Raw genomic sequence first — 27827 nt, 5'->3', positions numbered from 1 at the left:
CAATGCAAAGAGCATTAGATGGCAGCACTGTTTCCTGTTATGCAGTGCTCCAGACGTGTGCACGCTACCAATCATCTAGATATCTCTTCAACAAAGAGTACCATGAGAACAAAGCAAATTTGATAATAGAAGTAAATTGGAAACTTTTTTTTTTTAAATTGTGTTCTCTATCTGAATCATGAATGAAAATGTTGGGTTTCATGTCCCTTTAAGAGCCGCATATAAATGTATGGCTATTAACCCTTTCATGACAGGGTCATTTTGTCTACATCGGAAAAATGTCATAATGTAGACCAATTGAAATCCTGCGATCGTGCACGTAAAAACGAGATTTCAATGATGGGATCAGGTTGGGTGGGGGTCCCTATGAAGCGAAGCACGCCCTCCAGACCGTGATCCCATCCAGGAAGCGCCGTTAGCTTCAGGACAGCCAAACGGCTCGGACATTCTATTCGGTCCTAACACCGCTAAAGCCCGCCACGGTTAGGACGGAATAGAACGCAGCAACATCGTTAAAAGGTTAAACAAACGAGTAATAATATTATTTTGTAAAAATGTCAGGGCCAGGTTTAGCTAAAGTTGCAGGGTACCCTTTGTATGCTGTTCTTTTTTTAGTTGTGTTCACCCAAAGGTAAATTTTTATTTTTTTTGTTTAAATTTTTCCTGAGGCCACAATCTATGGCTCACATTGCTAGTTCTGCTTTTTCCCCAAGGGCCATAAAAACTAGTGTAGGAGGACTCTTGTAGCCATTGGGTCACCAGTTGTCCATCCCTGATCTATAGAATTGATTTAATGTAGGTGGTTTCCATGTCTGGCCCTTTTTATGTATCATAATTTATTAAAGGGACATAAACGTCATTTGTTATGCATCAGAAATTAAATCACTGCATGCAAAATAAATATTTTTAAAGGGACATTAAACACTAAATAAAATGCTAAATAGAATGAATGAATAACATGTAGATGCATTGTTTTAAAGTTTCATTAGTTGCTTAAAGGGTCACTAAAGTCAAAATGAAACTTTCATGATTCAGATAGAAATAAATTGGAAAGTCTCTTAAAACTGCATGCTCTATTATCAAAATTTGCACATTTTTATATACACACTTTCTGAGGCACAAACTTCTACTGAGCATGTGCACAAGTTCACAGGGTATACATATACTAGTCTGCTATTGGCCGATGGCTGTCACATGATAAAGGGCGCAAGCAAATGGGGGTGAAAATAAATAAATAAAAAATATATATTATATTTGAAATTTAGAGTAAGTGCTTATGCATTGTGTTTTTATTATGTATTTCTTAATTTTGCAATTCTACTTTATATAGTAGTCCTTTAAAACACTTATTTCTTTCCAATGGCATGGAGAGTCCACAAATCCAGTTAATTACTAGTGGGAATTCAACTCCTGGCCACCAGGTAGAGGCAAAGAGCACACAAGCAAACCTTTAAGTATTCTCCCACTTCCCACAATCCCCAGTCATTCTTTGCCTCGTTCATCGGGTGGATGTGCAAAGATGGTGTCTGAAGATATTTAATCCTTTTATGGGTAGTTTCCCTGCAAGCAAGGATTGGGGCTATGCTGTGTCCATGTCAATCTCTTTTGTAAGAATAATGGTGACTTTTAGCAGTTGGAAGACGGCGAGGTATTCTTTGCTTACCTTCCAACATCTACACTACCCCTATATAGAAAACAAGGGTTGGTTACTCTGTTTTTTCTTGTTCCTTCAGGTCCCTGTCAGCGGTTAGATAAGGCTGACACACCTGGAGCTGCTGTGACTGCTCAACAGTAGAAGACCCTGGAGGGTAAGTCCTTTCTGTTATAATTCCTACAGGTTTATAGAGGAAGGCATGGGAGATTAGGGACCTGCCACCCTCAGGAGGGGTTTGTATATCTATCATATATATCCAATATTTGCGGCTGAGCATTTTACTGAGGGACAGGGAATATGCCGCATCCATTGCCAGTCTATTGTTGATAGACCCAAGCTCATGGTGTGTTGGGATTTCATAAGGGTGGTTGTGATATCACCCCTTTCGTTTTTTCTTTCCCTATATGATCCGTTTTTACGGAAAATTGTGTGCTATTACTTTATTGTAGTCAGTATGGTATGCACACTCGTTATTCCTGTCATCTTAACTGCGTAGGTTCTAATCTACATAGGTGGTGAGGGCCTGCTGTTGTTCAAAGAAACCTTTTCTCTTTGAAATGCATTCACGGCAGTAAAACGGCCGGCGTATTAAGGGGCATACAACAGAAATCTGCTGGCTGCTGTATATGACAGAGGAATTTTTAAACGCCATTATGGCGGATACTTGTCTCCCTTTTCGGAAGGACCTCTAGGAGGAAATAAAGTTAACTCTGATAAGAGATTTTGGGTCTTTGAAGTTGGCGATGTAGCAGACTATAATTATACTTCTTAGGTTTATGCAGCCATTTTGTTTGTTTTTTCCGCCACGGAGACTTGAGCACACAGCAAAGTTTGCGCTACGCCATCAGAGAAGGTAGTCATGGCCTCTATGGTCTTTTCGCCCCACGGGGCAGAAGGTATGTGATTTTTGGTTCAGGACCTGCTTACTTTTGGTGCCGCTTCTTTAGATGTTCACTGTAGGTACTCATATGATAGTCATTTTGATATTTGGCTTATGTTAGAGGCCGATGAGACCTTGTATGTGAGCTTAGTCTCCTGTTATGCGACACCCAATCCAGATGTATTGGTTTTTCATTTTAACCGTTCTGTGGCTTATTTATTTATATGTGGGTTATTTACCCAATCTATCATCCGTATAAGTGTATAACGGATATGGTTTTACGCCTTATGTTTGATTATAATATCCCTTGTCTTCTGGGCATTTTAGATCTATATGAGGGAATATCATGTTGCATGTTTTTTCCATATCTTTCTACAGTAGCAGTTTATTTTGAGTGCTTAAGAAGTTTGTTTTTAATCCTAATTGGCATTCAAGGTTTGGTGCACTGTTAGATCTTTTGTGGATTCCGTTATTTTTCAGTGTTTTACAAAAGGTTTTAAGTATATATGTGATTTTTAGTTTCTGCTGCCATCGTGTGGCAGTTTTATGCTAGTTTTTTTATTGCCCAGCAAATAGGATCCCTTCCTCTGATTTAGAGGTTAATCCTAGGAATGGTTTAAGTTTAAGCAGATACTCCTTGGTATTGCCGCCATTTGGTGGTATTTTAAACGTATCATGAGCTATTTCCTTATTTTTTCTTATGTATAAGGGTTCAATTTTCCTTTCTTATTTTGGGGAATTTGTTTTTTCCTGTATGGTATTTTGGAGTTTGCTTTTATTTTACTTCATTTTTTTTCTAATTAGCCTTTTGTACTTGCCATATTTTAGTTCTATATGGGCTTAAGAACAATGTTTTTATCTCCATTATTTGAGATAATTTTTATACTCGGTCTGCGGTACATATTTTGTCCTTTTTCTCTGTATAGGAACTTATAATTCCATGTTGAGATGACCTTATGAACGTCTGGGACATTCGTTGTCTCATAGGAAGCCTATTTGCCTAAGACATCATATTCCAATGTTATACTGTATATAGATATAGCTATATATGTATATATATATTGAATAGACTTGTATTTTTGGGCTCAAATAAATTATTTCTTTCCTGTTCATGAAGAAATGTTTTCTTATGTCCATGACCTCACAGTCCTAGTTTATATATTTATTTCGTAGTTTAGTAATCTTTATGGACAGAAGTTGTTGGATGGTTTGCCTAACTGCTGGTAGGCCGAAGTTTAGCAGTCTAGATCTTGCTTCGCTTCTTGTCCTTTGAATTTGTGTTCACATTCTTTTTTCCTTTCTTTTTAGATGGGATTCCTTATTTTTTCTCATTTTGAAGGATCTTAGGCCTGGGACTGTTGCTTTCTTTTTTTTTTTTCTTTTTAAAATTTTCTTTATTGAAGAATGATGCAATTGAAATTACAAGCATATTTTTCCTTCTATAGAGGAAAAAGAAAATTACATCAACAATTTAGTAAATTACATATTATTACATCAAACCTTGCATGGATGAAGTATAAGATCATATCAGAACATAACATTAACAAACAGCTCCAGATCATATTAAAGATATAAAACAATGGGGGTATTTTTTATGTCAATATTTATTTTTCTATATATTATTGTAAAGTCAAGAGTACGTCAAGGGAGAGGGGTTTGGGAAGGAAATCTAAATAAGGCCTCTCATATATCTAGGTGATTAGATAATATTCCTAATGGAAGATTGGTAATCTTCCTAAATAAAGGAGATTGATAGGTAGTCATCTAATCTTTTAGTAGAAACAAAGTGGTATCTTTCTAGTAGTAGCGTGGTTGAGACAAGATCCCTCCACATTGTGAGGGAGGGGGAAATCGCATGCCTCCAATGCTGTGGGATTAGACGTTTTGCACTATTAATCATTATGTATAACAGCTGGAGGCGTAATTTGCAGTTGACCTTTTGGGAATTTGTTAAAATGGTTATCGGCTATCTAGGTAAAGAAATTCCTACTTTTTTTATTTCTACAATTAACTGTGTCCAGAATGGGGCTATACAGGGACAGTCCCACCAAATATGTAGAAAAATACCAGAGTTGCCACAGGCGGGGGGATGAGTTTTTAAAAATAGTAGCTAATCTAGATGGGGTGAGGTACCACCTACATAGTAATTTTGGTGTTCATTTCCATGATCTGTATAGAAGATGTGGATTTGGTCATATTTTGGAATATTCTAAACCATTCTTTCAGTGGGAGTGAGGTCTGAAGTTCAGCTTCCCATTTACTAGTGTAGGAAGGCAAATTCCTAGAGTCATATGATATTAGTAATTTGTATGATAATGGCAAAGATCCCCTCGTGGGAGAGTTAGAGTGACAGAGTGTTTCGTAGGCTGTGAGGGGTCTGAGTATGTTCTTTTTATCGATATAAGTGTCTAAGAATTGCTTTAATTGTTGATACTTGAACCAATGACAGAAATATAAATCTTGTAGGTCCAATTTGGGTTTTATTTTGCCAGACTGTAAAACCTCATAATAAGGGGCCATGGATAATAAAGTGCAGGTATTTGCTGGGTTTGATGTATTTGAGATTGGTAGGTTTGGGTTAGAGAAAAGTGGGGTCAGTGGGGATGGCTTTGTGGAAATTGTAGGAATTTTTGCTAGATATTTGTCCCATAATTTATAGGCGTCTACTGTCAATTTTGAGGGAAGAAGTTCAAATCTCCTCTGTTGTGTGGTCAGCCAACAATAACTACTCAATCGGGTTGTCCCCACAAGGATGTGTTCCAGAGTGACCCATTCTTTATGTGCTGAACTTTTGCACCAATCCATAATCCGTGTTAGGAAGCCCGCCCATCGATAATATTGTAAATGAGGAACCCCCAAGCCCCCACTCTCTTTAGGACGGCACATAGTAGTTTTTGCTATTCTCTGTCTTTTATTCTGCCAAATATACGCGTTGATGATTTTTTTTGTAGAGAGAATATGTATGCATTTGGGATGGTTATCAGAAGTGTTTGAAATATATATAATATTTTGGGTAAGATGGACATTTTTATGGCATTAATCCTTCCTACCCACGAAAGGGTTTTATGTTGCCAAGAGCGTAATTCTTGTTGTATGTTTTGGGATAGTGTAGGTGAAGAATAGGATTTGTGGAAGAAGAAAGATGTATTCCGAGATACTGTATAGATTTTTTTTGTACTCTGATTCAATTCTTTGTATGTCCATTTGGGAAAGGGCTGTACATAAGAATTCGGATTTTTTTTTATTAACTTTGAAGTTGGAGTGAAAACCATAAAGGGAGTGTTCTTCCATGAGGAAAGTTAATAAGCAAATGATAAAGTCAACAGAATGTCGTCCGCATAGAGAGTGGATTTATATTCCTGAGAGTAAATACAGCATATGTGTTTGTTCTGCCTGATTCTGGAGGCAAGGACCTCCATAGCCAAGACAAATAAAAGGGGAGAGAGCGGGCAACGCTGACGGGTGCCATTATGGATATTGAATGGGGCTGATAGGGAATCGTTTAAAACAATTTTGGCTTTTGAAATATTATAAAGGGCGAATATCTTGTTAAGAAAATAAATGTGTTCAGAGCGCCTCAAATGGGCTAGGTGTTGTACAATGTGTAGAGTGTGTATTTAGAAATATTTCAATTGTAAATCTAGTACTTTACACAAGAATAAAACATGCCACGGTGGGTACAGTGGTAATAAATGACAATAAAAACAATAAGATGTGGATCCACTCTTGTACAAATTAAATATTGAATATATCTATATAAAAACACTGAATATAAAATGATACAGAGGCAATAATAATGGTAGCTTTCAGACATTGTTTGGAATTTTAACTTTCTCATATTTTTATTGGGGCTACCATTATTATTGCCTCTGTATCATTTTATATTCAGTGTTTTTATATAGATATATTCAATATTTATTTTGTACAAGAGTGGATCCACATCTTATTGTTTTTATTGTCATTTATTACCACTGTACCCACCGTGGCATGTTTTATTCTTGTGTAAAGTACTAGATTTACAATTGAAATATTTCTAAATACACACTCTACACATTGTACAACACCTAGCCCATTTGAGGCGCTCTGAACACATTTATTTTCATAGTACATTTTCCAAGCTAGCTAGTTAGCCTACTGTTCAGAGCTATAGGTGCTCGTCTTTGGCGCTACACCCCATCAAAATCCGAATATCTTGTTAATAAAGGTGTCCTGGAATCCGAATTTTAGAAGTGTTTCTTTGAGAAAATTCCAATTTTAGCCTGTCGAAGGCTTTTTCTGCATTCATGGATTCTATTATTGAGGGGATTTGATGCAAGGAGGGAGAATCTTATTCAGTCTAGCAGCCAATACTTTAGCATAGATCTTAATATCTACATTTAATAAAGATATTAGTCTGAAATTTATTGGACAGTCAGGTAGTTTCCCCGGTTTGGGCAGAATGGACACATTTGCCTCTAACATAGAGGCTGGCAAAAAACTTGTATAAGTGTGATTAAATATATGAAGTAAATGTGGTAGGAGAATGGGCCAAAAAGTTTAATAGTACCCTACTGAAAACCCATAAGGACCCGGACATTTTCCTTTGTTAAGTTGTTTGATAGCAGAGGTAATTTCTGAGGGGGATATTGGAGATTTTAAGTCTGTTATTTGTGGTTCAGTAAATCTTGGCAAATTACAGGAATTTAAATATTCCAAAAGATTAGGACCATTCACCTCCTCAGATTCTTTAGGATTGATATTGTACAGCTTAGAATAGTAATCTTGGAATTGTTTCAGGCTATCCGGTGTAGTTTTAGCTATAGTGTCTGTTTTTTTTAAGTTCGTGAATGTATGACTTAAGTCTTTTATGTTTAAGGGTTCGGACCAAGAGTTTCCCCGCCCTGTTCCCTTCATAGTAAAAAAGTTGTTTAATTCTTATGTGTTTCTTTTGGTATTTAGATAATCATTGAGTTGTTTACGGAGGAGTGGGATTTCTTCTAGAGTTTGGGTATTTGAGGGTCTTGTTTATGAAAGAATTCAGCCTGTGTTAGCTTGGCTGTGAGACATGTATTTTGCTTAGCCAAGGTACGCATCTGAGATTTAATTTTGATTATCTCCCCTCTAATTGTGCATTTGTGTGCTTCCCAGAGTGTATAAGGGTCTGAAACAGAATTTGTTGTGTGAAATATTCCTCTAATGCAGTAGTTATTTTCTCTAGGGACGAAGGATTGCTTAGGATGAAGTCGTCTAGTCTCCAGTTAAAGGGGCCTGCCTTTGTATTAGGCCATTGAAATTTCACTTCTACTGCCGAATGATCTGACCACGTTGTTGGAGAAATGGTGGAATGGGTGATTAGAGATAGGCCAGCCTGAGTTGTGAGTATGTGGTCTATTCTACTTTTACTATTAGGGTGAGAAAAAAAAGTGTAATCCCTTTTTGCAGGGTGGATAAATCTCCAGATATCATACAAGTTGTTGTCTTTCAGGGCTTTCAATACCCTTTGACATGTCTAGGTATCTGCGGATCAGGGATTTAAAGAAAGGTAGATGATTTGTATTTGGTGTATATATATTTAACAATGATATCGCCTACCAAAGAGTAGACCATCTATTCCTAAGTATCTACCTTCTGTGTCCATATCTAAATTTAAAAGTGTAAAGGGGATTAATTTACGAATTAGGATACTCACTCCACTCTTCTTGGTTCTGGCTGAACTATGAAATTGGGTATATTGAGTGCCCAGATATTTAGGTTCCCTAAGGTGTTTAAAATGGGTCACCTGTAGGAAAATGTCTGCTCCTCATTTGGATAGGTCTGTCAATGCTTTGTGTCTCTTGTTGGGAGAGTTAAATCCCTTGACGTTTTGGGTAAGGAGGTACGGTCTGCGAGGGTTGGTTACCGTAATAACCATGTGTATAAGAAATTGTCTATATCAAATTGATGCGTGGAACAGAAAACAATAACATTGAATACAGTGAGAACATTTGTAACATACATAAAACATACAAACAATTCAGGGCCAGGCATGGGGTTACCTGTATTGTAGCTGGACGCGGCCACAAAGGGATGCCTCCACCTGTCATGCCATTTTCCTGAAGAAAAAAACATTTGAGGGTAACTAGAAATGGCTTATAGTTAAACAATGACAATTGTTGGAGGGGGCAATCCTATTATACGATCCATATGTGAGAGAAAAAAAAAAACACAGGATCAATTCCTGGCAAATTATTTACTAGTAGTTCATACTGATAGTCCCAGACCATAAGGTAAGTTCTAAAAAAAGGTTTCCCCGAATAATATAAATCAAGTTGAGTAGTTATAGTCTAGTCTTCTGAACTATATGGTGAATATTCTGGGTTTTCATTCGTAGAATCACACCTATTGTAGGATTAAACCTTCTCAGGTTGTCTGCTTACATACGGTTTTGTTGCACAGGTTCTATCTAGGGATGAGGCAACCCTAGTCAAAAAAGTCAGTGCTTGATCTGCTGTGATCTGGGGTTGGTTTTTGCGTGGTGTTTTAGGATCCTGGATAGGTGAAGAAGGAACTCTTTTTTATGTTTGTTGTTCAGTGTCCCATCCTCCGGATTGAGTTTGCTGTTCTTGAGCTGGGTTGCCAGTTTTCCTTGGATCTGACTGGGTCTGTATTCTGGGTGTTTCTAGATTCAAGGCTTTACAGAAGTCTGCAATTTCTGTAGTATCTTTGCATATTAGATGTTTGTCATCCTGGATTACCATAAGTTGGGTAGGAAAACCCCAGCGGTAAGGCATTCTCTTAAGACGCAATAATTGCGTTAAGGGTGCATATTCCTTTCTTTGTTGGAGGGTGCGTTGCGATAGATAAGCAAAAAATTGGAAGGCTGTTCCTCTAAATCTGACAGTTTGGTTCTTGCGGAAGAGACCTAGTATTTCCTCCTTGTCTCTGAAATTCTTGAATTTTATTACAATGTCCTTTGGGGGAGCAGAATCTGGTGGCTTTGGGCGTAAAGCTCTATGCACTCTATCCCAAGAAATTGGATCTGAGGTGTTAGCACCCTTTAGGTGGGTGAAGAGGGCAGGTAGATATGTGTACCATTTCCGAAATGTGACGAATGTGGAGATTCTTTCTGCGGCTCCTATTCTCCAGATCGTCTACCTTGTCATATAATGAATCTATTAAATGTTGTTGTGTATCTTGACGAAGTTGTAGATGGTTGATTTCCTCCCTCATAGAATCATCCCCATCCTCCAGCACCTCCACCCTAAAGCCTAGGGTGTGGACCTCATGTTTTAATTCTTCCAATTCTTCTCTCATACAAGCGCGTACTATGTCTGCAATGTCCTGCTTTGATGGGAGAGATGATAGTACTGTTGCTGGAATGTGTAAAAATTCTTGTGAGTTGGATTCCGTTTCGGTGGTATGAGAGGGAGATGCAAGGGTAGTAGGCAGTGTTGGGTGTTCGGATGCAGTACCTTGCTCCAATGGATTAAAGTATGCTGTAACAGAATGGCTTTTGTAGCTCTATCCTGTCTGAGTTTCTGCTTAGACGCCATATTCTGTAAGTCAGGTTAGATTTAGGCCAGTGTTTTGTACAAAGATTATATATGTGAGGACAAAGTCTCTGATTTAGGAACAGATATACACAATAAAAGCCTAACTGGCTATTTATTAGAAAAATTATATGTTGTTCGTGATAAAGCTTTAGTTGCAATTACAGTGTAACACCCTTGTTGGAACAATAGATAATAGGTGTTAAAATATTGAGATGGGTTTAGGCCCCCTACTGTGCTATCTTACTAAATATATCTGAACGTGGTAAGCCTTTCAATGCCTTAGCAGTAATATGCTGGTTCTCCTGCATTATAATTAAGCAGGCAATCTTTGTCCCGAGAATGGTGCCAGATATTTTATTGAATTGAGTGGAGACTTTGCTTTCGCTTTCTCCTGGGTAGGCTGGGATCTGGCGTTTGTGCGCTGGCAGAGTTTGAGGCCTGAGGAGATATCTGTGCTAGCGTACTCACCGCTCAGGTGCTGTATTTGTATTATCCGTGCTGAGCTTGTGATTTTGCAGGATGGAGACGCTTCTTCTAGGTGTCCGCTATTGTTCTCTAATCTTAAAGCTGCGGTAGCCCACGTGGACGGTATAGCCAGAGGCTCGCAATGCAGGCTAAAACAATTTTGGCTAGACTCCTCTGCAGTAGGACTTTCTCCGATCTCACTATAGTGAGATCGGAGAAAGTTCTACCATGATGTAGTGTTTACATGTATTGCCACTCAGCGGATCATATTTTTATGTGGTTTGACCAGGATTGCCCCTGCTTTTATAAGATCATTATCGCCATTTCAGCTTAGCTCCAGAGTTACGCTTCCATCTTGGTTGCGGCCGGCTCCACCCCTCGGGAATGTTGCTTTCTTAGCCTATTTCTTGTTACCTTTTTAGGTGCTTGAATACGCCTCCTGCACATAACCTGCAGTCAAGGGAGATGTGGCTTAGTGGTTAGCTCCTGAAACAGGAGTTTGTGGGTTTGAGCCCAGGGAAAGCTCCTGCTTTCTCATCTGCCATGTGCTTCTGGTGACAGCAAGCATTACAATGTGGAATTTAACAGAGTGAGATTTTATTTCTGAAGTGTACTTTTAATTTTCTAGTTTTCAGTCCTTATAATTGAACACTTAGTCCTGTCCTCTCTTTAGTTCTTGAGGGTCAGTTCATGTCTTCCATCACCTTGAAGGACATGTATCTTCAGGTTCATATTCTTGAGGATCATTTCCGATTCACGGTTTGACTTTCGGACAAACTCTTCCGCTTGTAGCCCTCCTTCGGTCTTGTCTCTGTCCCGAGATTTGTTAAGGTTCTGGGGATCTTTTAAGCCAGTTCTTAGGGAATCCTGGTGGCACTGTTCCTAGATGTTATCTTGGCTCAGACGCCATCTTTTTCCGAGTTCTCTACAGTTATCACTGTACTAACCCTACCTAATCTTGAAAGCTGTGTAAAAGCAATACTATGATTTTAAAGGAAGTCTGCATAACATCTGGCTTGACTGGGATGGTTCTGAAGATGAGGAGAAAGTTTAGACTATGGAACAGAGTCCTTCTCGGATCTCTCTGAGGATAGTCCTATACAACCTGATGAGACTTTTCTGTCCTAGAGGATTTAACTGGTCCATCTGCCTCAGGATTCTTACTTCTGAGACATTTGGAAAAGCATTGATATCATCCTGTTGGGCTGGCAAAATGTTACCAGCAGTAGTAGCCTGATGCTTAGCTTTCTAAGGGATGGGAACTAGGAGACCCAGGTTTAAATCTGGGCATGGCTGTGACAGTTCCAGTGACAGTTCCCCCTTTCCCAAGGACACCCTCTGGACGACCTTAGCTTCCTTTTAGGTGTAGCTTCATCTGCTTACACCTTGTAGGTGTTCTCTAGCTGTTAATGGGGCAGCTTTTTAGAGTTTAGGGCTTTTTGCTCAGGAGGATTTTTCCCTTTTCATATTTCCTAAAGTTTAGAACTTTTTTCCATTTTATACTCTGTCAGTTTGGCTTACCTGATTTTGGTCTGTTTTATTAGATCTCAATCGGTCTACTTGTCCCTATTGATGTTTTTCTCCAACCAGAAGGATCTCAGGCTCCTTAGTTATGGAGGTGGTGATTTTTTTGGACTTCAGTCTCGTGTATCTGTATTTCTTCGAGAGTTAGCTCGTATCTGACTGGAGGGGAGGATGGTGATTCTATTTGCCCTTCATGATCCAACAGAATGTAGGATTGGTTCAGATGATATTTCTTCCCTCCTGACAGTTGGCAATGTGTGGAAGGATCGTTACTTAATGCTCTTCTTCCTATCTGTTTTCACTGCGACTGCTTGTTTGGTGATTTCTAGACAAGGTGTCTTGGAGGTCGATTTTGATATTATGCTTCAGGCTTATAAGCCGCGTTTTCACAAGCTTTACCATAAGGTGGATGTATATACCTTTATTGAGTGGATCTCAGAGTTTTTTCTCTTGGAGTCAAATATGTTTCTCCTGGTTTTCTGTCTTTTCTTCAGGAGTGCCTGAAGAAGGGCTGGTTAGTCTTAGTTTTTCTGAAGATTCAGATTTTCTTTTAGTTTCTCTTTCTTAGAAGTTTCTTAGAAGACTTCAGGGTGGTCAACCTTTTTATCAGGCTCTGGTCTGTATCAGGCCTGTGTTTTTATCCATTGCTCCTCCATGGAGTCTTTATATGGTTCTGAAACTTCCACAGCAAGACTCAGTTGGTTCTGAGGCTTCTGCAGCAGGTTCCATTTATACATATGCACTCTGTTGCTTTTAAATTTAGGGGAAGCTTTGTTCTTCTCACTTTTTTTCTGTTCATAGAGTCCTTGATCTTTCGGCTCTACAGTTTGTTTTGTCTGAATAAGGCAGTCCTTCGTACCAAATTGGGATTTCTTCCTAGGGGGTTATCGGAACTCAATTTTTTATTTTTATTTCAGTAGTTTTTTATTGAGGTTGTGCAAAAATAATACAACTTATGAGTTATCATATAACAGAAACAATACATTTCAATGCAATAAAAGCATAAATACAAGTGAAATTCACACTATGAATAATAATGACTGAAACCTCTTTTTTTTTTAATTTATTTATTTTTTATAACCTTTGTTTAATGTGTTTCCTCACTTGAAACTGAAGGCAAGTCTTGTACCTACTAAAAATAACAAGTTCTAGAAGAGGAAAATTAGCAACTGGTGTGGTCACTTTTGGACCTAAAGTATATGTGTAATATAAGTTAGCAACTGATAATCTAAATGATAGCAACAATAAAAGAATAATGGGAAAATATTTTAACAAATTCAGCAGACATGTTCTCATCACACGCCAATGACTGATTACATAAAGAGAAATAATAAACGATGTCACTAGCATTATGCTTAACAAATGTAACTGAAACCCTTTTTTTTAAGAATTATAGAGCCCTCTCGTAATAGGGTGAGTCACTTATGGACCCAGACACTCTGAACTGACATCTAGAGGGGGTGTAATGATACAGACGGTCACTCTTGGACCTATGTTAACTTGAAGCAATTAGGATTCTGATAGTTATAGATTTTAAATGGTGAAAGTCTAACATAACTTATTGAGGTTGTTATGAGAAACAATAATTAATTAACCAATGTAGTATTATGTTAATATAATATGTTAACAGTAAAAAAAGTATTTACACTATAGCAATAAATTGGAACCTCATTTTGATATTAAACGTTTAGGTGGTATGCATAGAAAAACAAGCGGGCAACAAGCCGCTCAGATAGAATTCCCAAGTATCTAGGGTTAGTGAAGAAAAGAAAAAAAAAATGACACTAAAACAAGCTTATATAAAATATCTTAGTGAGCTGTATATAGGTAGTAAGTAGTGCAAATGAGATGAGCTTTTATTATAGGATGATAATGGACCTAATTTAGTATATTATAGAGCTAAAGTATATGTAGTAAGCATACGGATTTGGGACAGACAACGAACGCACATTAATCTTCTTATATAATGTATAACTAGAGCAGAATATACAACATACTATGCCATATAGTTACTCAAAACCCACACTGTTGGGGAAGAGATGAGCATCTTATTGTATGATCTTAGGCATCTGTAATGGTGTGGAGAAGTTTCTTATTCCTAGTATGGAGTGGTTGTAATGTAAGGTAACTTATAAACCAACAATTATCTGGGTGTGAAAATAGTAATATTAAGATTCACTCTAATCAGATATTTATCCCCTTATCTTAATTGACGGATCAAGACAGTTGGGAGATTATACAACAGGCTAATATCTTCTTTCAATAACTGCTGTGCGCTAATTAGAACATAAAAGTCCAGTATACTCATTATGGTAAATCAAATAGTAGTAGGCAAGATATTCACTGCAAAGAGATAACATAAACACCAATGAAACCTCATTTTTCATTATAAGTATAGAAATGGAGTAACTATAGAATGAGCCACTCATGGGCTCAGTGGATTATAGACTAAATGGTGAATGATAGTTACTTGGAGGTCACTCATGGACCATGTGAAAATGAGTAAGGGGGAAATCAGCAGGCAAGAGCTGCTCGAAAATTGGGGGGGGGGAAGGGGGAACGTGTCCATTGAATTTAATGGCCGTCTCAGGTATAGTCAGAGGGGTTGCCATCCTATAAAAGCATAGATATCTGGCACGTTAAGGAGATATATACATTTCTTTGTGACCCAATAAATAGTAGGATATACATGTTGGGATATGATACATGGGGACATGTATCTGTGCATATGAATCTGTAATAGAGATATTACGAGGATAATATCTGGGAGAAACATAGGCAAATCCTCAGTGTACATTCTAGGTTTCTATACGTATTAGATAAAATACATTAAAACTTATTGGGGAAGAATAAGAGTGCAACAAATATAAAACAATATAGATTACAACAAGTTACTAACGAGATCTCTGGTATGTTGTTGTGAGAGAGCAACAGGTATGCATATTCAACAGGTAACTAGGTATCCTACAGTGTGTACACGTCAGGATCTTTAAATTTAACCTTCTCCTCTCCCTCATAGTCTAAACATATAATGCAGGGGGAAATCGGGTCAGCAACCGTGACTACGTGTCAAATGTGTCTATCATATTTGAAAGCAATTATAACCTGATTGTCATGAGTATTGGTTGGGAATGAAGGCATGGTAGCGAATACCAATATGGAGTATATTCTGACTGGAAGGGAGTATAGAGGATAGAAATACGGGGGAGGAAAATGGACTGTAATTGTGGGAGGGGGTAAGCCACAGGTATATATGGTTCTATGTGTAGAGACCAGAATGTAAGTGGGGTCCAGAGAGTATAGTATTTAGGATTAAGTCCAATGGGCCAAGAAGATGAGATGAGATTCTGTTGGGATGGACTGTGTAGGACAGGATGGGGAGGGATTATGAAAACTTGATGCTGAGACTTCTAAGATGGGTCCAGAGTGAGTATAGGATACTGAAAAGTAGGGTCAAGATGATTAAACATGTAGCCTAAACCCCCCAGGGGTAATACAATATGAGTGACGCACATGTTAGTATGGGTGAATAGGGGTAAGGAGCAGGTGAATGTTTTGCGTAATGCACATGGTAGATATGGAAAAAACACAAATATTAGTGTGCAAACCAATACTCAATCTGGGGGTGATTCTGTAGCTGGGGGTACTTTATATAAAAGTAAATGGACCACGCGTCCACATATGCTAAAGTAAATTAATAGACTTATCTAGTAGTGAAATGACCTATAATAAAACTTTCCTAACCCACTCCTATTCTAGTGTCTGTCAGCAGGCTATGGTAGGATTCTGAAAGGATCCTTAAGTTGTTCATACATTACTTTACCCTCCTTATCACATAAAGTGTGGCAATGGCATTAAGCTGACCTTAAATTTTTCGATACTCCTCATTATACAAGTGAGCTGCATTACCCTATCTCGGCCGCTGATAGGGGACCTGTATTTTAGGTATCAGACAAAAAAAATATATATTATCTGAGAGTAGTTAGATATATAAACCATTAAAACAGCCACCTAGAAAACATTCAGAGTTATCTTTCCAACCACTTGTCCCAAGTAGAGAGCAGCCATACACATATAACTGTGGTGCAATGTATGATATAAAGTAAACTGTATGACCATTCTAAGATAATGCCAGTAAAAACAAAAAACAAAGCATAAACAATGCAAACCAGACATTCTGTGGGCTGGGATCAACCTAGAGAGCTCATATTGGCAAAGACTAAAACAGTAACTGATATTAAACTGATATTAAACAGAAGTAGTCAAGTAATGTCTGGATTGAAGAAATGGACACAGGAACTGCGGGACACTGTTTACCCTACTCCTGTACTCACAAAGTGCACTAATGGGATTGTGAAGCTTGCTAAATGGACCAAGAAGGTACTGACTTCTCATTTGCGATCTCAGAGGTCTCATCAGTATATCTCTCCTCTGGCCGGGTATGTTGTGTAGCATTGCGACCCCTGACTTATACTGGAGACCCGGGCCAAGAGTAACACTGGTGTGGAGGGTCACTCCCTTAGAGTCCAGCGAGATCCCTGCACCATAGTCAGGCAAGTATATGCCTAGAATGATAAATGTCCGTTTCTGATACCTAGAGTCTATATCGGCTATGATTCCTGACATCGCGTCATCAGTGATTCGGCTGGGTCCAAGTAGCAAGAGTCCCCAAGCTATGTGTGGCGTGGATTCCAATTTTGTAATCATACGGGACCCATCTGATGTACTAGTCGGCACAATCTGAATGCCAACCTCAGAGTTTTTAGTGTTGTCCGATGCGTAAGTTCCAGGTTTGAGGCAGGGAATCTCGGACTTTCCATGGTGCAGAGCCATTCTCTGATCCTGCGCAATAACTTCCGAATCTAAACTGCGATCGGCATTGCAATGAGGGGTGAAATCACCGGTCATTTCCAGTTGCCTATTGGCCTCTCTAATCTTAGCTATTTCTAGGGCATCATTGTTTCCCTCCTCACAAGAGTCTCTTACTGTGCAAATAAGATCCAGAAAATTGTATTCCATCCGTAGCTCAAGGTCTTTAAGGAAAGCTCTTATCCTTGTGTATTGGTCCTCCTCCATTTGTAAATAGGCATATCTGCGAATGCCACGTGTAGATATTCACTAATCGGCTATTGTACCCGGCGTACCGGGGGAGGAAATCCAAGGCCCTAGCTTACCAGAGCCATTCTCTGATCCTGCGCAATAACTTCCGAATCTAAACTGCGATCGGCATTGCAATGAGGGGTGAAATCACCGGTCATTTCCAGTTGCCTATTGGCCTCTCTAATCTTAGCTATTTCTAGGGCATCATTGTTTCCCTCCTCACAAGAGTCTCTTACTGTGCAAATAAGATCCAGAAAATTGTATTCCATCCGTAGCTCAAGGTCTTTAAGGAAAGCTCTTATCCTTGTGTATTGGTCCTCCTCCATTTGTAAATAGGCATATCTGCGAATGCCACGTGTAGATATTCACTAATCGGCTATTGTACCCGGCGTACCGGGGGAGGAAATCTAAGGCCCTAGCTTACCAGGCCTCAACCGTCCAGATCAGAGTATAGGTGTCATGAATATATTCAAGTTTGGTATTTTAATGATCAGCTGGCTTGCGTTAGCTTGAATATATAGTCTTTTTCCAACTATATTGCTTGATTGCTTTGAAAACTTGTAAGTTTAATAGACTCAGCCTAGAGCTCTCTGATTTTGCGTCCTCTTGCAACGCTGCCCAGACAGACACCCCCTTATCTTCATTTTTAATATTACAAGACTATGTAACTGAACTTGGTAATTTTATTGAGTCTATCTTACTCCTGTGAAGCTCGAAGTTGTTGCTCAACTGTCCCCTTGTATCCTATCCGACAAACATCAGAATGGAGTGTGAATTGAGGGGGAATATGTGAGAGGTTAGGATAATGAGGATCCTCCACAACCGGATTGAAATCTGGTGATGCTAGATCAGAGGGGGGTACCAATGACTCTGCAATCTCCATGGTAAGCTTAAAGGGACACTGAACCCAAAATTTTTCTTTTGTGATTCATATAGAGCATGCAATTTTAAGCAACATTCTAATTTACTCCTATTATCAAATTTTCTTCGTTCTCTTGCTATCTTTATTTGAAAAAGAAGGCATCTAAGCTAAGGAGCCAGCCAATTATTGGTGCTGTCCAATCAGCAAGGAGAACCCAGGTTGTTCACCAAAAATGGGCCGGCATCTAAACTTACATTCTTACTTTTCAAATAAAGATACCAAAAGAATGAAGAAAATTTTCTAGTAGGAGTAAATTAGAGCATGCAATTTTAAGCAACTTTCTATCTGAATCGCAAAAGAAAAAATGTGGGTTCACTGTCCCTTTAAGGTAGTTAGGAGTTGCCTCGTAAACATAGGTGCTGGGATTAACATGAAGCTCTGGATCACCCGAACAGGAGTCGGCCGCCCTCCCCTCAGGGTTCCCCGAAAGCGTACCAGAAGTTCCCTCTCGTGAAGGTAGGCGTAGTCCGAAGGTAGGCTAAGTCGTAGGTGTAGTCCGACGATCGAGCACCTGGGAAAACTGTGTGAGAGCTGCACCGTATCTGCCTAGTCAAATTCACCGGTCTCAAGAGAGGTAGGCGATACTCTGGTTGCAGCTCTGATTAAGATGATCGTTGTTCATCTGAGTTAGATGTGGAGTGATGTGTTCATCTGAGTTGGATTGCTCTTTATAAATTTGCGCTGCATTCTGTGGGCTAAGTTCCATTTGAAGCCTCTCCGTAGCTGGAAGTAAGGTGCCACATTCCTGATCGCCATGTTTAATGGTCAAAAGGAGATGTTTGAATTTTTGGCACATGTCATTATCAAATTCTGCTAAGAGGGCAAGTAATATGTCATTAGGTGTCTCCATTGTAACGCTAATTGCACTAGTATATAGGTCAAATTCGCATGTCTGGTTATCTCTGGGCAGTAAGTTGTTTTTCAGCAAGGTCTGCGTATGTTCCACCGTCAGTATGCTGCTAGATTTTCTACAGTGAAAGTAGATCTACTTGGTCCATTTTGAATGCACTTTCTTAATAAATAGATAGCCGACACTCGACTATATTACAGAGGTTACTGGGGGAGGGTGTTGAGGTCTCTGAGCTAGGACGCTACCATAGGCCTCAACAGTCCGAATTAGAGTGTAGACGTCATGTATACAACAGTTTGGTATCCACCGGATCAGCAAGTATTTGTAACGCTATAATGTATATTTGGCCACTAAGATTGTTGTCGGATTCCATCAGTAATTGGCGGATTATTGATCTCTGTCTAGCAGACTCTGATTTTACATCCTCTCACGGCGCTGCCCAGACACGCCCCCTGGATCTCAATTTTAATCTGGATTTGTCGTTCCTTAGTTTTGTTATTTTCATTTTTCTCAGAAGGAAAGTATGTGGCACAACCGGGATGTTCTCTGATGTTCTATCTTTCTAGGAATTTTCCTTAATCCTCTACTCCTTTGATAATCTTCTTCGATTCTTAGAAGGGCCAGAAGGCCTCTTATGCTCCTTCTTTTGGGCTCAGAAGGTTATTAAGTTGACTTATGAGTCAGCTGGACATCAGCCTCCTAAGAGCTTTTCGGCTCTTTCCATTAGGGCTGTCTCTCTTCTTTTTGGTTCCTTAAAAATACTGTTTCTATGGAACAAATCTGCAAAGCGGCCACTAGTTCTCTTTGCATACCTTTTCAAAAATTTTCAGATTAATGTTTTTACCCCAGCTGAGGTTTCCTTTGGGATGAATGTTCTTCTATCGGTGGTGCCTTCTGTTTAGGTCCGCCTATCTTGTTTTCCCTCCCTTCCATTCTGTGTCCTCTAGCTTGGGTATTAGTTCCCACTAGTAATTGCATGGATTTGTGGACTCTTCATGCCATTGGAAAGAAAAAAAAATGATGCTTACCTGGCATGGAGAGTCCACGACCCGCCCTTGTCTGCAATCAAGTCAACCTTTGTTTGTTTTTCTTAAACTACAGGCACCTCTTTACCCTTTGGTTCCTCTTCTCTTTTCATATTTCCTCGGCTGAATGACTGGGGATTGTGGGAAGTCGGAGGATACTTAAAGCTTTGCTTGGGTGCTCTTTGCCTCAACCTGGTGGCCATGAGTTAAATTCCCACTAGTAATTGAATGGATTTGTGGACTCTCCATGCCAGGAAATAAAAGAATTTATCAGGTCAATATAAAACAATGGGGGCTGCCGTGTTGTAACTTAGGTTACTTTCTCTTCTGTGGCCAGTTAGGAACAGTTATAAATACATAGTAACATAGTAGATTAGGTTGAAAAAAAGACCGAAGTCCATCAAGTTCAACCTATACAAATCTAAAATACTTACAAAAAGCTCCAGTTAAGCTTAAATAATCCCACTGAATTTTATTTATAGACAGAAATGTATTGAAACAATTTTTAAATGTATCTAGGGTATTGGCATTCACCACCTCCTTTGGTAATGAGTTCCACAATTTTATTGCTCTTACAGTGAAAAAACATTTGTTTTTAGGTCACTAAAATGTGCAGCCAATGGCTGTGTGGAATATAACAGTGTTCTACACTTCCATTTCTAACAGGAATTGAAATGCTCACAGTTTCAGAATGGAATTGCAAGGAAAGGGGACAAATTAAATAATGAAAGTATATTGCAGAGTTTTATTTATATATACGATTTATCATTTTATGTTACCATCTCAAAGTGTTTGATGTCCCTTTTTAAGCATTTTCAACTGTCATTGTGTTAGCAAAGATTTAATTGTTTTACAGTCCAATGGACCCGTACATGAACTGAAGAAAAAAAAAACTTTGAGTGTTATCTTTAGTTTCTGTGCATAGCAAGCAATTAGTGTGTAGTTCCTAGGAGAGTCGGAGTTCTGAAATCCACAGAATGCACCCCAATCTGGGGGCAGTGGAAAACCATTTATTGGGAATTTAATTTTGAGTCTTATGTCCCTTTAAACTTTTAGGTGAGTTATTTGTTTTGATCTGCGGGAGTGTTCACTATTTCTGCGTTTATATCCAAAGTTTTTAAAAACGTTACTTTTAACTTATTGGGTTTTTTTTGTTTGTTTTTTTACATTAGACAATTTTATGGCACATCAGACTGTAGTCCATTTATTTCCTTCTTTTCAATCTTGTATCCTGACTTTTTTTTATTTACTGCCTAAATATACAGCATTTAAGGGTTATAAAGCAGTCTGTTTTATTAAAATAGTAATAAGTGGTTGTACTTAAAATCATTGAAAAATTTATTATTCATCATTTTAAAAGGATTTTAAATTTATTTTTAACTTCGTTTGTGAAAGGTCCATTACTTACTGTCACAGGGGGGGGGGGGGGGTGCCAAAGGGGGCTGTGGTCTCTAGGGAAGGCAAATAAGCCACTTTGTAGTGTTTTTAGGAGACATCTGCTCTAGCTGCAATCTGTTTATTACCCATGCTCAGTAGAGCACTTTTGCTGCAAAAATTGTGACAGTAGAACAGGGGTGGGCAGACTTTTGTAAGGCAAGGGCTACCTCAAATTTTATTCCAAGTGACGTGGTCACCTAACTTAAAAAACAAACAAAAAAACCACTATGATTCACCATCATTGGTTAGCTCATATGTCATTCATTTTGCGATCCATTCACCGCACTTGTAGCAGCCTTCAGTCCCTCCCTTTCATGCTTCCCTTTACTCCACATTACATTAATACTCAATTTATACTTATCTATGAATTACAGATGTCTTAATAAAAGACGGACATGAGCAGGAACACACACGTTTTGCGCTAACCCTGTCATTCTCACCTACAATAGCAGAAGTAAACAAGCTATACCGGGAGTGGGCACTGACTTGGAATTCTATCTGAGGAGTGTGTGGTCTGACAGTGCTGTATAACAGACAAACATAAGCAGATCCAACTTTACATAGGATCTGCTTATGTCTGTCTGCTATACAGCACTATCAGATTCAAGCACTGTCCGACCACACACTAGAATGGAATAGAATTCCAAGTCAGTGTCCACGCCCACTCCCGCCGTAACTCTTTGCCTCCTAGAGCTCTGTTTTTCCAATGCCCAAGGGGTTACTAAGAGAGTTCGTTATTTTGATCCCTATGACTGGGAGTTTCCTACCTTCTGCATAACTTCTAATCGCTGACTCCAGGGTGATTGTGCTCATCAGCATCCGGAAATACCCTCCTTACTCCTCAAACATATTTACTTCTTTACTGGCCGTAGAACTCCCCTGGCCTCAAGCAGGTAGCCAATCAGCGCGTAGCAGCAGAAAAATCTACCAGTTCAAGACAAGCCAATAATGTAAGGGGGGTTTGGCTCTCAGCCAATCAGAAAATTCTTGTCTCTAGCGAAGATGGCTGTGTAGTAGAAGTTTGATGCTGAGGATCACATGAGCTATTGAAACTTGAATGTAAGTTATAGATATGTAATGCTATACCCCTGAGGCACGATGAGTCCTGCATGCTTATAGGCCACATGTTTAGAAGTCTGCATAAGTAAGAGAGAGATTTCTCACACATCTACGATGGCAAAATCTTTCTCTTACTATGCAGACTTTGGATATCCAGACGGTCACCTCAAAATTCACTTGCGGTCCATTGGCAGATCGCGATCTACCTCTTGCCCACCCCTGCAGTAGAACATAGGCTCTGTAATGGTAGCTCTGTTATATTGGTGCAGCACTGTTTCATATACTTTTAAGCATTTACCTAGAAAAATGTATCATCTTTCTCCCTTTCATTTATGTAGGATATTGAGAAGAGCACATCAAATCACTTCTTGATCCTGTTCCGTGACACCAGTTGCCAGTTCCGTGCTGTGTACACCTTCTCAGCTGAGAATGATGAACTAACTCGCTTGGCCGGCTATGGTCCTCGTACAGTTAGCCTGGGTATGGTGGAGACAATCTTCAAGTACAGCTCTGATCGCAAGCGGTTCTCTCAGATACCCAGCAAGACAATGTCTATGAGTGTTGATGCCTTCACCATCCAAGGGCACCTATGGCAGACCAAGAGGCCCACAACACCCAAGAAGGCAGGAACACCAAAGTGAAAACCCTCTCAACTCCAGCTATATACCAACTGCTGCTGCCTGGGCATTTCAGACAAGGATGGTGCCACCTTATGTAAAATCAACAATTGGGTTAAATTTGATGTAATTTTTTTTCTCACGTTACAAATCATGAACTGAAACAAATTATAACTTAGGTCAAACTCAGTGAATCCTAATTGAATTTAGGTTAATTTGATTTATTTTGTATCATATTGTGTCTTCTCATTGTATTTACCCCCTTGCTTCATGTGATTTTTTTTCTCACCCCTTTTGGCTAGGCTTCATGTTTGCTTGGTTACTTTGCCCACTCGGTTATCTGTCTTCACATTTTAGTCTTAAGCGGCTAATGTTTCTTTTCTATACGATGTGCCAAGCACTGCTCATTGCTATTAGATTGTTTGTCTTATATTCTCATTTTTTTTCCTGCTCCTCACCAGTCTTTTCTAATGGTGCCTTTTACTTTTTGTGCTGACGATTATGGGTTCTTTCAACATTTCTTATCGGAGCAACTGAACTAAAGTGGGTGAAGTTAGCGCTACAGAACCTATACTTCTCTTATGTCCCCCATCCCCTAGCATATGTACATATACTGCCTCTTCATATGTGCTGCCATGTAAATAAGTTAGCCAGGAACTACCAGCCTGCCTTTTAGGTCCAATACTTACAGGGACAGTCTGCTCCAGAATTGTTATTGTTTAAAAAGATAATCGCCTTATTAACTATTACCTAGTTAAATTAATATACTTTTTACCTCTGTGATTACTTTGTATCCAAGTCTATTCAGACTGGCCCCTTAATTTCAAATTCAGTGCTGACTCATAAATAACTCAATGGGAGTGAGCACATTATCTATAGGGCACACATGAACTAGCGCTATCTAGTTGTAAAAAAATGAACAAAATGCACTGAGATAAGAGCGGCCTTCAAGGACTTAGAAATTAGCATATGAGCCTACGTAGGTTTAGGTTTCAACAAAGAATACCATGAGAACAAAGCAAATTTGATGATAAAAGTAAATTGGAAAGTTGTTTAAAATTGCACCTATCTGAATCATGAAAGTTTAATTTTGACTAGACTGTCCCTTTAAACAAATCATTCCCATACTGCACTTTGGCCAAACATTCTTAGTTTATCCAATAATGGAATTAAAGGTTCCCCTGCCTATCTTGCTAATATAAAGCACAGTATTGCTCATTTAGTTGATACTTATGTAGCACAATTAAATTCAACTCTAGTAGGCTGTTGCCTTAGTGTAAAATAACAACCATTTCTGTTAGTTCAATCCTAGCGTATTATATGAAAAATATTACAGGCTGCAAATTACACCTAATTGGTGTATTTTTGTTGTTATATAAAATGGTTCTTTTATTGCATTAGAAACACAATACATGTGCTGTCGAATTTCCAGCTGTGCTACCTACACATTTACATATAATTACTGCACATTTTTTTAATTAAGGCGCATTGTCGAAAAAACAAACGAAACACCTTACATGGAACGAATGAGCGGCTCAGTGGAATCCACTGAATGACGTTGATCAAAGCTGCAGTGAAAATATTTGACATCATATGACTCTAAAGTTCATACAGCCACATCTCTAAGGGCTCCTTTTTGTATGTATGTTTAAATATATATTTTAAATGCAGGTGCATTTTGTGTAAATAAAGAATGCACGTGTGTGTGTCACCAGTGGATTCTTGTACAGTTACACATTGTCTACGCATTAATATTTGTACTATGTGTACATATGCATTCTCTGTATATATCATGTATGAATGAGTACATTATAATTGTGCATTTATTACTTACCAATATTATTAATTAATTTATGAACACTGCCTATTTTTTGGCCTAATAACTAGGGATGCTTAAAAACCGTATTACTATTTAATACAGCATCATCTCAGACTTTATGTTGTCACCCTGGTTTTGCTGAAACATTATGGGAAATCTCGGCACGTGTGTTTAAAACTGACTGTAATTGCTAACATATATAAATTTGTAGTAAGGCCTGTCTTTGTCTGAAGCGGAGACATTTAAGCACACATTTATAGCACTTTTTGAGTAGGCCAAAGAAAAATAGTTTGTACTTTTAAAGGGATATGAGACCCCCCCCCGATTCAGACAGAGAATACAATTTTAAACAACTTTCCAATTTACTTCTATTATCTAATTTGCTTCATTCTTTATATATCCTTTGTTGAAGAAATAGCCATGCACATGGGTGAGACAATCACACGAGACATCTACGCACAGCCACCAATCGGCAGTAACTGATATGCTTTTAACAAAGGATATCAAGAGAATAGATACTATAAGTAAATTGGAAAGTTGTTTAAAAGTGCATGCTCTTTCTAAATCATGAAAGAAAAAAAATGTGGGTTTTATGTTCCTTTAAAGGGACATAACAGATCGTTAGCAACATATGCAAAAATGTTTATTTTTAAAGCCTAAAATGAAATATCCACTAATTAAAGCGACATTATAGTGCAAACATTACAAGCAACAACTGCAATGCTAAAATTAAAGGGACAATCCACTCAAAATGGTTTATTTAAAAAGGATAATCCCTTTATTACCAATTCCCTAGTTTTGCACAGCCAACACGGTTAGATTAATATACTTTTTACCTCTGTGATTACCTTGTATCTAAGCCTCTTCTGACAGCCCCCTGATCACATGACATTTATTTATTATCTATTGACTTGTAGCCAATTAGTGCTGTGTTGTGCACAACCCACGGACGTGAGCACAATTATCTATATGGTCCACATGAACTAGCAGTCTCCTGTTGTGAAAAGCAAATAAAAAAGCATGTGATAAGAGGCTGTCTATAGTGGCTTAGAAACAGGCAGACATTTAGAGGTTTAAATGTTACAAAGTTGGTTAGGCAAAGCTGCGGAATGGGTAGTAAAGGAATTTTCTATCTTTTTAAACAATAACAATTTTGGTGTTGACTGGCCCTTTTAAGCATGTCATTTTTTAATTTATTTTTTAACTATGTCAATTTAAATATCTAATGAGGTGCCAGAATTACTTACCACTGCCCCTATGCTCATCTCTATTGGTATTTTATTTATTTTTGTTTCAAAAATAAATTTCTAAAATTTTGGGAACTCTTACGTCCCTTTAAATCCATGCCTTTTTTTAAAAAATATCCTTGTTTATTCTGTAATATATTATCTGAGAACTGCCTACAGATATTATCTCTTATTACTTATTACTCTCATTAAAACATAGTGATTAACAAAGGAATTGAAGCAACACTGCCCAACCATGTCCAAAAAAAAAGTGTTATAAAATATTTTGTTCAGATTTCCTTGAAATAAAACAATGAACTGCTTTTATTAAGCTTTTAGCTACCTTTAAAAAATACCACATTAGCACAAGAGACCTGCCAGTAATTAGAACACACCATTTCATTGTAGTAAATCAATACACAATAGATTTTTCCAGTAATGATGGTAAATTGAAATAGGAATATGATAAATTGCCATTTTCCTTAAATGTCCTAACGTTTATTTTTACAATATGATTTTGGGTTACAGGTTTTCTTAATCAGAAACATCTACCTGACATCTCAGAATAGGAGAAAAAGGCCGCATCAGGGCAACGTTTAAAAATAAAACCACACTTTGTTAAAATGAAAACATACACCAGGAGGTGAAAGAATCTACGCGTTTCACTCCCCAAATGGGCGCTTAGATAAGTGGCCTTTTTCTCATATTCTGTTTTGTTTTGCGGCACCGTCCGGCACCACAGTATCTCACAGAGGTTTTCCCTTTTGCTTTCATTAACGGATCCCGTATGGAAGTCTGAGCGGCGTTTTTCTTCCTCTTCTACCCGACATCTCAGTCTCGTGCTAAATAGCCAGTTTTATTTATATATGACAGTAAACAATGCTATCACCTTTGCCTTTTTTGTTTAATATGTGGAGGGGACCCATAAATAACCATATTTTATTGCTGTATACATTTTGCTTACCATCTGCCATTATTTAAAACCATTGTGTTTTTTGTTGTTGTTGTTTTTATGTTTTATCATACTCCTTCATGGAATGTAATTTGAAAAATGTACTTTTATTTGCACAGGATGTAATGTTAAGCAGCCCCAGTAAAAAACAAAGTATGTTATAATAATATTTACTTTATTATAGGATTTTTTTTTTCTGGTCCTACCCTTATACCAGAATAATTTTATTTAACAGGTACTTGGGTGTATGAACAGTTGTACAGTATCTTTTTTTTTTTTTTTAAAGTAGTTGTGCAATTTATATCTGAGGAAGATTAATATATACTGCCCATCCTTTGCTTCGCTAGTAATGTGAGACCCACAAGTGAGTGAGTGATTAGGCACTGGATGCTAGTTGAAAAGCTGGACCATGTTCTTGCAGAATACAAGTGATGCAGCTGCACTGTATTTATAATATTGTGACTAAATATTTGATGAGTTCTAGTGGGGTCTGCTTCAGTGAGTCTGGACTTCACTGCTAAGAACAAGAGACCCCCACCATGTATTTATAATTATACATACAGATTTATTATAAATATCTATATTAAATGATTTTGCAAATATTTGTATATAAAAAGAATGAAGTACAATGTTCTTCGGGTGTTTGTGTCTTTTATTTGTCAAAATAGAAGTGCTGGAAGTGGGACTCAGTCTTCCGAAAGCCCTGAAAACACTGACGACGGGACAGATTCTGTTCCAGTTGAACTTCTGTTGGGAGTGGGGGAAAAAAAAAAAGAGTAGTAATGA

General features: G+C 38.3%; 2 protein-coding genes across 2 annotated transcripts in view; one reads left to right on the top strand and one right to left on the bottom strand.

The window, feature by feature from the left end:
* The window catches only part of CAMSAP3 (calmodulin regulated spectrin associated protein family member 3), a 259283-nt gene extending 231611 nt beyond the window's left edge, over positions 1-27672 (top strand). Inside the window, exon 17 of the mRNA XM_053718091.1 lies at positions 22766-27672. Within this exon, the coding sequence (XP_053574066.1) occupies positions 22766-23068 (303 nt within the window). The 3' untranslated portion in view covers positions 23069-27672. The remainder of the gene's footprint in view (positions 1-22765) is intronic.
* The window catches only part of XAB2 (XPA binding protein 2), a 298412-nt gene continuing 298257 nt past the window's right edge, over positions 27673-27827 (bottom strand). The window contains 2 exon segments of the mRNA XM_053718092.1: positions 27673-27771; positions 27774-27788. Coding sequence (XP_053574067.1) covers positions 27728-27771; positions 27774-27788 — 59 coding nt within the window. The 3' untranslated portion in view covers positions 27673-27727.

This window comes from Bombina bombina, chromosome 6, assembly GCF_027579735.1.
Source record: "Bombina bombina isolate aBomBom1 chromosome 6, aBomBom1.pri, whole genome shotgun sequence".
In the NCBI taxonomy this organism is placed as follows: Eukaryota; Metazoa; Chordata; class Amphibia; order Anura; family Bombinatoridae; genus Bombina; species Bombina bombina.
Note: the sequence above shows the minus strand (reverse complement) of the source record. Positions and strands in the feature narration are given on the sequence as shown.